The sequence below is a fragment of the Cuculus canorus genome, chromosome 1 (genome assembly GCF_017976375.1).
Source record: "Cuculus canorus isolate bCucCan1 chromosome 1, bCucCan1.pri, whole genome shotgun sequence".
Lineage (NCBI taxonomy): Eukaryota > Metazoa > Chordata > Aves > Cuculiformes > Cuculidae > Cuculus > Cuculus canorus.
In genome coordinates, this window is record NC_071401.1 from 169,752,191 (window position 1) to 169,763,207 (window position 11,017).

Sequence of the window (11,017 nt, forward strand, 5' to 3'; positions counted from 1 at the left end):
ACATAATTAGTATTACACTGTCCTGGAATAATAAGCTTCAGAGCTCACTGTCATGTTTGTGACAGGTGCAAGCTGCATAATCATGTGTTAGCTTCACTGTTGTAGACAGCTAACAAGCATAAAGCTCTTGCTTTTTTTAATTCTAAGCTTCATTGATTTTTTCACATTTTTAGAAGCTTTAAATATTCAGAAGGCTGTAGAAGTTATTTTTAAAAATTTTACTGTAATGTTGATACTAGGATTTTTAACAGTACAAATAGATATAATTTTTGAAAGAATCATTTCTGTGTACAGGGTTCTTTCACTTGCATGTGTCTTTGTAATTCTGTTTTTGACTCTTGAAGTTTTTTTCAGCTCTGGTGAGCAAAGTATCCAAATTACATTAAGAAGGCTATAATTAAAATTGTGTGCCTTGTTATATTTTGTGTGCTTCTTTTTTATTCTGATTTATGATAGTATGCAGGACTGGAAACACCTAACTAAGACAGTTTGCTGTTTCCAGGCTTTTGAGAGAGTTGTATAGATACATATTTATGTATGTGATTCAGCAAGATTTTGACAACAGCAGTTGTAATTTCCCTCCTCAAGAAGATTCAATATGATGAAAATAGCAAAGGATACAGTTCAGTGAAAAAGAAAACATACCACGTTTTAGAAGGAAATATATGTTGTGAAACGGACGTTTAAGACCTCTAGCTTAGAGGCATGGCATGAATTAGATTCTTCCCACCTCCATAGATGTATATTCTCATAATTTTTTTCACTCTCCATGCTAGGAGGATAGTGGGTGATTCTTAGACTAAAGTCCAAGATCCCGAATGCAGAAGATCCTTGTAGTAGGTGACTGACAAATGCACACCTCATGGCACACCATGGGTTATGGCCACTCCCATCACTGCCTCAGTGTTCAGAGTCTGTTGCATGGATCATCCACAGTTCATTGTCCCACGCCATCCTGAAGGCACACCCATATACTCAAATGCATGACTTCAGCATGTGTGGCTTCATCTTTATCTTCACTTCCATTATATTTTAATGTGGCATGGGAAGTGACTTTATGACATAAGAAGATGTCACTGTGAAAAATCACATCTCCTGCTCACCTGGATATACTTCCCTGTATCAGTCATGAGCGGTATTTTCTGAAAATAAAGTGGGTAAAATTATTCAGTTTTTTTCAGAGAAAAACATCGAAAATTAAAAAATAACGAACTCCCCAGGCAGCTGTTTTCAGTGTTCACATTTTGGAATTAATGATGGAGACACTAACAGCCTTTTCAAATAGCTTCAGCATTCCCCCATAACGTCACTGTTTGGCCTCCTCTGTTCTTTGCAGATCTGTATAACACTATAAAAAGTTGAACTCGTATGGCACTGTTCAGCCTTTAAATCAAGTACTTTACAATTTTTAAAAAGGCTTTCATTCATGAATGAATATGTTGGTTGACCGTATTCCTCCATTGCTTCCCTGGTAAATTACAGCCAACCAGTAACTACGATGAGTAACCTGCTAATGTTCCATATGTATTTTAGTAAATATAACACAGGACAACTCCTCACAGATTAAGTGACTGAATTTTCAGTAGGTAAGACTTTTGCTAGTTGCACAGCTAATGAGAAAACGAATACATAAACATAACTACAGCAGTAATCTAAGATCCAGATTACTATTTTAATTATAAATGTGTATAGCTGACACACTACTTTTTCAGCACTAAGTTTTATATGGTCACTACGTCAAATAATATCTTTTAGCAAAAAAAATTATGTCATAAGGAAGATAAGTCAAAGGTAACAATCGCTGTTACAGGAGGTGTCTAAGTCAGCCCAGAGGTCATTTGCATTACCTTTTGAAATGTCTCATCATGTAAACTTTGAAAAGCCTTAACTTGGTAAAATGGACACCAAGTTAATCATTTATCTAAATAAGTATGTTTGTGCAGGAGTGAAAGTCATACCAATTCTAGTAGACACTAGATTATAACAAATTTTGCATGTTACACTAGAAAAAATGTAAATTAAAATTTCTTCTGTGTTTCAGATGTCTGTTGAAGTTACTGGAATTGCATCAAAGATGTCACGTGTAAGAACAGCTTCTCTCGTTTCTCTCATCACAGAAGCAGACAGTCAGATGGAGAGTAGGGCAGCAAATGCTTCAAATAAGGAAATTAACATTCAGTGGTACATTCCTTCTCTGGCAAAGCCATCGGACGATACAGAGACTAAGGTATAACTTCACCAAAACTGTTCCTTAGGTATTGAACATATTAAGTCTTAATTTGAATGAATATTTATGTTATGCTGATCAGCTTTTAAATTGAATTATACCTATGCTGATTGGCAAGCTGGACAGGAGGGAGCTATATATTTACTGTGCTGAAAACCTGCTATGTAGGACAAACAGAATGCTCTGACAATTTTTTGGTGGTAGGCCAAAGAAATACTTTGTTGACCAAATAGAGCTTCCAGGCCATGTTGTATTCATGCCTGCTGCAGGCACTTGATGTCTTTTAAGACCCCCACTCAGTGAAGCTTGGTTAGAGGTGACTAATGCATTCAACTGTTTGGTGGGAGGCTGTTGGATATGCAAAGGTATGTATTTACAGAGAAAATGGGATTTTCCAAACTTCATTTCCCTAAGAAATCAGACTAAACATGAAAGATGAGAGAGACTGAAGGAATGCAGGAAAGCAAGAGCTTAGGACACGGAATTTGTTTTCTTTTTAAACAAGAGAACAGCATGTAGGTAAAATTTCTACTACTGCAATAGAAATCCATGATTTCCAAACTTTTTGACATAGCAGATCAGTGTCAACATTTCTGCTATAGTCTTTTCATCTCTATTAGTAAGCTGATAGAAGCCCTGTGAAGTTAGAGCAAATAATGTACTTTTCAATATAGTTTTGCAGGTGAATTCAGCATGACCTTACAGATCACTAGAGATCCAAAGATAACCCTTGAAATCATCTAATATATGAATGCCATATTCGTGACATTCTCCATAGTCAAAATATTCAGCTACCACTAGAAAACATATTTTCAATCATAATAACAAATTATTTCAGTGAAAGATGAGAACATTCTATTTCATTCTCTTGTGCTCTTATATTGATAAGGCTTTATTAGATTGGCGAGTTATGACAGCCATGCACAAGGCCATATAGCAAGTTTAAGTAATTACATAGGGCCTTCTCCCTACTTGAAATTGGAACTTTGGACATGAGCATAAGTGCGATTGATTGACCACAACACTGGGGTTTTGATGGTGACTTTACAGGGGATAATTAATTTTCAAACCCATGTCCATTATATCCAGACTTAAATTGCTTTAAAACCTATAAAAACTGAGTATAGTACGGATTCATATGAGGCCATGCTCCTCCCTTTTTTGAAAAAGGTTTGTCAGTACATTTTATTTGCTAGTTACTATAATCTGGTATCACTGAAATAGCTCAGGTCTACTATACCATACTGCATTCTAGCTTACCCATTCCACTTCTTTTACAGGTTTTGCTGCTTTATGCTTATAATACAAAGCCTGTCAAGATTAACAACATCAAGACTTTCAGTTCAATGTCTATGTTTTCAGGCTACTTGTGGATTCCATTGGCTAGGTAAATAATCACTGACTCTATCCTGTTATTTCATGCTATATTAAAGATCAGTCAAGCATTTAGGATGAGAGAAAATAAAGTACAAAATATCAAAGAGCTGTAATTCCTTAAAAGCATTCATTTTCGCTTTTCAGAGATTTTTTCACTATAAAAACTGTAACATGTTGTACACAGCATTAAACCCATATGCCTTTTCAGTACATTAGCATTTTAGTTTTGATTCTTAGCCTTTCATTTGACATCTTCTGGTGTTTTTCATTACTTCCCCCTTGTCATTGATTTAGCATCAGCTAGCTTTTGGATCTGCTGAGCAGGTGGAGCAGAAGGAATAACGGGCCAAGAAGAGTTCCAGCTTCTGCCACCCTTGTGTGGTGGGATGGGAAAATCTTTTCCTAGGCATACTTAAAATACTTCTTACCCTTTTAATGCAAAAAGCTAATGCATTCCATATTTCTGCTTTAATGGAAAACGGTTTTTTAGTAAAATTATGAGATCAATCTGGAATAAGAAAAATGTAGAACTTAATGCCTGGGCTGAGGCCAATGGCATGAGGTTCAACAAGGCCAAATGCTGGGTCCTGCACTTGGGGCACAACAACCCTATGCAGCGCTACAGACTGGGGGAAGAGTGGCTGGAGAACTGCACGGAGGAGGACCTGGGGGTAATGGTTGACAGCCGACTAAACATGAGCCAGCAGTGTGCCCAGGTGGCCAAGAAGGCCAATGGCGTTTTGGCTTGTATCAGAAATGGTGTGACCAGCAGGTCCAGGGAGGTTATTCTCCCTCTGTACTCGGCACTGGTGAGACCGCATCTTGAGTACTGTGTTCAGTTCTGGGCCCCTCACCACAAGAAGGATGTTGAGGCTCTGGAGTGTGTCCAGAGAAGAGCAACGAAGCTGGTGAGGGGGCTGGAGAACAAGTCTTATGAGGAGCAGCTGAGAGAGCTGGAGTTGTTTAGCCTGGAGAAGAGGAGGCTGAGGAGAGACCTTATTGCTCTCTACAACTACCTGAAAGGAGGTTATGGAGAGGAGGGAGCTGGCCTCTTCTCCCAAGTGACAAGAGGACAGGACAAGAGGGAATGGCCTGAAGCTCCGCCAGGGGAGGTTCAGGCTGGATATAAAAAAAAATTCTTCACGGAAAAGAGTCATCGGGCACTGGAACAGGCTGCCTAGGGAGGTGGTCGAGTCACCTTCCCTGGAGGTGTTTAAGGAACGGGTGGATGAAGTGCTGAGGGGCATGGTTTAGGGAGTGTTAGGAATGGTTGGACTCGATGATCCAGTGGGTTCTTTCCAACCTGGTGATTCTATGATTGTATAATTTCTAATCAATATTCAATAAAACTAAGACCAGTTTAATTATAACCTGGAAACAACAAATATTGTTGTTTTATAACAGCAATAATGAAAAATCTTGTCTTCTCTCAGAATTATTTCTTTACAGAAGAAATTATCAAACCTGAAGCAGCAAGTTGAAAATTTGATGCAAAATTCTGAAAGCTTGTCAGCAGCTTCAGAACCTACAAGTTTTCTTGAACAAGGTGAAAGTTTGAAAAAAAATCCTTCAGAAAAACCCAAAATGAATGTTGCAAAAGTGCACCTTGATGAAAAAACAGAAGTAAGTGAGAACAGTTCTTACTGTTCTCTTGGTCTTGGTCTCTTAAATACAGCCAAATCTATTTAAGATATCTGTTTTGGGGACATAAAAACAGATAACTTGCAAAGCTGACAGAAAAGATTAAACTTCCCTCACCCCTTTCAAGAAATTTCAAAATATTTTCAATTTTCCTTTAATATTTAACTTTTCCTTATATATTGCTTGTCACTTTACAAACATATCGGCTACCTTCAACCTTCCACTTGAAAATGGAGGCTACATCTTCAGGTACATAGATTTTAAAATTGATGCCTAATTTATAGTAATCTACATCTGAAGATGCTTGGCAGAATGTTAAATTAGCCCAGTGATCAACCCAAAAATGCTTTTTAAAAGTCAGTTACACATCTGCATTGAAACATGGGCAGTGATGGTTTCTGAAACAGGATTCCTATGGTAATGTTATTGAGAGAGGACTAAAAGTGGCAGTAAATTTATTTTCATTTTCTCTATGCCACCTTCCTCTCTTCTTTTTTATTAGTAAGGCTGAATATGGTCCACAACCAAAGAACTCCCCCCACATATACACACAAAAGAGGTAATTTCAGAATTTTCCATGTGGTCTGTTTGAGATAATGTCATTGGAATAGAATGTTGCCACAGCATAACTGCTGCTTGATAAATGCCAAGGCAAAATAGACGTTTATTTTCAAAGTGGGAGACATTTATCATGTGGCAGGATTCTCTTTATATCTATTATATGAAATGATTAATGATGTAGAAGCTGTCATTTTGTCTGACGGATGTGGTGAAACAGTGACAATTGTGCACTGGGCCATTATTATGAGGCTGTTTTTTCTCCAGCTTGGAGATGATGTTTTGGCCAATCACGGTATTTTCAGGAGGGTAGGCAGAGCTGTCTTTTACTGGGTTTTGCTCAAACTTTCTTTAAGGTATACCAGTAGTTGGAAAAACAATGTTTAGAATACTAATAAGATTAACATGCCATGCATTATACATATATAAATGTCATCTTGTCTGAGTGTTTGTTCATAATGTCTTCAGTAAACATGTAACAACATTGTGCTCGCTCACTGGATTTAATACCTGAGCCAGGGGCAATTTTGCCTCAGTAGAAACTGCAAGGTTTGGACACTTATGTTTGTACAGCAAACACAACTACTAGTATTGCAGAACATTTCTATTAATCAGCTAAGATTCATTTTGCTGTGAATTCAACCAGAATAACCTACCACTGGATTGTTCTGAAGAATTTTGTAAAGCTAATCCATCTGTTAGCTTATCACAGGAGACTGATAGTACAGAATTAGTTTTTTTCTTGTTTTACACCATTAGGAAATGGCTAAAAGGTGTTTATCTGAAGTCAAAGCACTGCTGTCTGCTGTTCCAGCCCTGTCCTTGCCGTTAACTGAGGTATGCTGTTCTCATTAATAGTAAAAATCTGTTTCCTAAAATAAAACAGTTGTTCAGTTAAACTGAAACATGGATTATACCACTAAGTCTCTTCCCATTTTTTTCTCATACATTGTTGGGCTTTCTGTTTGGGTTTTATTTTTTTCATCTTTACAAATAAAATACAAATGTGCATGATGACAAGATGTGAACATCTTCCCTGTTCATTAGAATCACCTTTGTATACGTATAAAAATGTATTAAAAATTAATCTCACTCACAATGGGTTCATCTGGTTTATCCACCATGCTCTGGTCATAGGTTACACAAACTCCAATGAATTCCCGTGATGCAATTGCCAAATGCAATTTCCTTCCATGCCTAGGTTTTTACAGTTATTCAGTCTTTTTTCTATTTTCCTTGGCTTTCTTTGCCTTGCCCATGAAATGTCCTTAGAGATAGCATGCCCTTTTTTGTCCATGCAGTCGTATTCATTGTGTTACCCAGCTCTAGTCAGTATCCTGGAGGAGATCAGGGGAACTGGCCCATAGTGGGCAGCAGTAGAGTTTAGTGTTCTCTGCCACCCTAGGGGAATCAGGAAAGGACCACAGCTGCCAGGGCTCAAGGGCCATCAAGGAAGATTTTGGAATCTACTGTAACACATCAAATCCCCTAGTAATACTTAAATATCTTGCCTGCAACTAATTATTCACAATGGAATGGTAATAGATAAGGCATCCACTGTAGTCTTCTTTTCCAGTCAGATAGCTCTTGCCACCAGAAGGGAATGAAGATTTTCATTTGTGAACAGTTTGGCTACTGGCCTATTATAGAATAAAGAATTTGTAATGCTGCCCTGTGCATCCTGCAGTCTGGTACCTAGGAGTACACATCTCCCTTTTGTACATATTGCACCATTCTTGTCACCCTTTGTCATCTATCCTGAAAGTCTCTTCCAGATGACTTCCAGACCCTTATCACTCAGTCTATCAGTGTGCAAAAATACATCTGCAACTACACTTTTCAACGTCCTACTGAAATACCTTCCATGGTAGTGAGATTTGACAGATACCTAGGTAAAGGTAGACCTGAACTTTCATAGAATCACATTGACCTGCTGGACCTGTTTTAAATTCTTGTGTATCCTTCCTTACTTCGCCGGCTTCTGTTTGTGGGTCTCTGATGAAAGAAGAATTTTTAAGCATAAAAATTGATCAAATGGCTTCTTTTTAAACCTATTTAATGAATAGCTATGTTCTTGAAGGAAATAATAACACATAGTATTTGGGAGTTCCAATCTTAAAACTAAATTTATAAATAAAATAATTGCATTAACAATAACCCCCCACAGACAGCCTGTCCCAAGATTCTCTTCCTTTAGTTAGTTTTTCTTAATAATTAAATCAGCATGTCTAATGGACACACAAACCAGTTTATCATTGCCCTCTCTTCCACCTTCTACAGTTAGCTCAATTCTTTCAACTTCTAATCTTAGGGAAAGCTTTCCAAATTATTAATCTTTCCTGCTGCTCTTGTCTGAGATCTTTCTTTCACCTCCAGATGATCAGGATAACCTTTGCGAGCATAGAAGTTTCTACCCCTTAATCCTGTTTCGCTGTTTTCTTGCAAGAGATGTCTTCAACCAAAATTTTTATTAAGGCAATGAATATTTCTAACTTATTCAATTGGTTGTAGGTCAGAAATCTGGTATTAATATGGAGCTCTTTGTATATATGTATTTTTTTGTACCTATGAGCTTAATGAAGTAATTTGTTTGTTTGTTTTTCATGTTTTTTCCAGATCCCATTTGAGATTACTTTGCAATCAATAGCAAGTTTGGGAGATATGTTTGATCCTGCCAGTGGATGTATAATAACTGAAGAAAGTCTTTTCAACTGGATCATTTCTCTGTTTCACTAAGTTCTGGTTTTGCAATAACTTCATGGGTTGCCAAGTGCTATAGTTTAGATCTAAGTTCTGGTGTTAGTGAAACAACCTCATTAATCATACCAGGATTTGGCTCCTAATTTTCTAATTTTCATTTTTAGCTTATTTCAAGTTATTTAAGTAATTAATAGTTTTAAAAAATAAGATGCATTTTCAGGAATTGGATATATTAAAAGCAGTTTCTTAGTAAGAGGATTAAAAATTTGATTTATTAAAACACCTCTAAATAAGGGGGGGGTGTTAGGGATTTCCCAGCTTTTCAATGATTTCTTATTGCTTAGGAAAGCTGAATAGGCTGCTAGCAGATACTACTTTTTTCCCTAAAGTTTTACTCTCTGCAGCAATTTTTTAATTGACTTTGCAGTTAACAAAAGGTTGTTTTATTTCTGAGGTTGTTTTTTTCGGTGTAAAATCATCACCGAGTTTGTTGTTTTACAATTTCTTTGGAAACCAGCATTTCAGTCTTTTCTATCTTCTGTTAAACAAAACCATATCACGGGTTGTTGACAATTCGGATGTCTCCATAATTTCACAGCATTTGTCAGAAAAATGGTCAGTTTTAAAAAAATAAAAATGGTACTGTATAGAACTTTTTTTGACATAATTCTAATAATTCTAATGCTAACAAAACCTCTATTTGTGTTCTCTATGTTGTAAATATTATTTTAAAGAGCTGAAGAAACCCATATGAGTCCTAACAACAGCCACCTGAGGAAACATGCTTGTCCAGTGTTAGAGATCAGGAATTCGACATGAAAAAGTGAGTCAGTTGAAAAAGGCTGCACAGGAGTGCAGGAAGAATTGGGTCCAAGAGTTCATGGCCCTTTGGTTTCATCACAAGGCCAGGCACTTCTTCCCCAGTTACGATAATTTGTTTGCAACAAAGAGCAAAAAACCCAGGATTTGGGTTTTTTTTTGGGCAAGAGCCCTGTGAGACTTGTCCTATCACTAGCTGTGCTTCTGCATCGCTATGACCATTCAGGCCTAAGTAGTTAACCTTCTTGGGTTTGGTTTCTGTGAAATATAAACAATTGGATTGAAATGCCAGCCCCTTTCACTTCAGTCAGGCTTTCCCTGTGCTGTAGCCCAGTGATAAAATGATAAAATATTTTGAGCTGTTTGGAAATGGCAGATTTAACTTGGCTTGTGCTTTTCAGAGAAATGTTACCAGGTTGACTGAAGTTTCTTTTAAGGAGGGGGAGAGAGAGGTAAATGTTTCAGCGTAATGAGTATTCGAAATGTGATCAGTAACAGGAAGAAATGGGCTGAGGTTTTCTGTTATTTTTCTTTATTCCTGTAAAAGAAACAGGATGGTATGTATTCATGGGATGTGTAGCTTTTTAAAAGTCATGCTATTTTTTATTTTGTGTAACCTTTTCTGGAATGCTGTAGGTAGTAAGAAAATTAGAAGGATTATGATACAATGATAAAAAGAATGTAAAAAATGAGTAATTGATACAGAAGGTATTTTTGCAAGACAATTTTAAAACTGAGTTAGAATGGTTATTCAAACTCAACTGTCTAACAGCCAGTTTGGAAGAGATATTCCTTAGCGTTATTCTTTCAATTAGAAGAATTTATTGTTCTGCAGGTCTTCAAAAAGCTGGAAGAATAAAAATTGACATTACTCATTTTTCTTTTACAAGGAATGCGTAGAAAATTGCAGCTTTTTATGGAAAAGCTATTCAGTCTTTCCCTATGCTTTGTAAAAAGTATAAAACCTTTTTTGTTTTTGAGGTCACCTTGAGGATTATCATAGGAATTTTATGCAGCTTAATTAGTATTTGGAAAATGTAAAATTTGTAAAATGGAAGTAAAGTTCTATTACAGTTGAACTGTTTCATCAGTGCTGCCATTCCAGATCTTGTTATAATTCTCATACTTAAAAGAGACATATTAAATAAAATGTTTTACATATTCATTTAAAATACATTACGCTTTTTTAACATATTTTTATTGAAACAGAAGTATTATCCTACCATTTCCTTTAACACAGCACAGTAAAATAATAATGGTGAAATGTTGACCCCACTGTATCCATAGCAGCAGATTTTACTCTCATAAACACAGGATTAAGTATTCAGTGCAGGTTTCAGAAGAAAATGTTGGAGAAAACATTTTTCTTTTAGCATATAATTAAACTCTTTAGTTAAAATCTGCTTGTAAGGAAGAAAGCTCATATCTAAATGTCTCCAGTAATTGCATAGGAAAAAAAGCGCATAAAGCTAATTGCAAAGCAAATTGCTTCTTGTTTTATGTATTATAGTAGTTTGGGCGGGGTTTTCCTTGCCACTGAATGCAGACTAAAACTTTCAATATGTGAGACTAGAATAAATTTGTGTCAGCACCATGCTCAATTAAGTTTCTATAGAATACTTGTCTGTGTCACTGTCTCCAAAATTAAATAGGAAGAGGGGAAAGGCACCTTCTTTGATTCCACAGTCTGAAGCG

At 36.5% G+C, this 11,017-nt stretch overlaps 1 protein-coding gene across 1 annotated transcript in view; it reads left to right on the forward strand.

Moving 5' to 3' along the window:
* The window catches only part of CFAP54 (cilia and flagella associated protein 54), a 108,867-nt gene extending 98,280 nt beyond the window's left edge, over positions 1-10,587 (forward strand). Inside the window, 5 exon segments of the mRNA XM_054067432.1 lie at positions 2,042-2,227; positions 3,508-3,614; positions 5,038-5,227; positions 6,563-6,640; positions 8,420-10,587. Of these exon segments, the coding sequence (XP_053923407.1) occupies positions 2,042-2,227; positions 3,508-3,614; positions 5,038-5,227; positions 6,563-6,640; positions 8,420-8,539 (681 nt within the window). The 3' untranslated portion in view covers positions 8,540-10,587.
* The last annotated feature ends 430 nt before the right edge of the window (positions 10,588-11,017 follow it).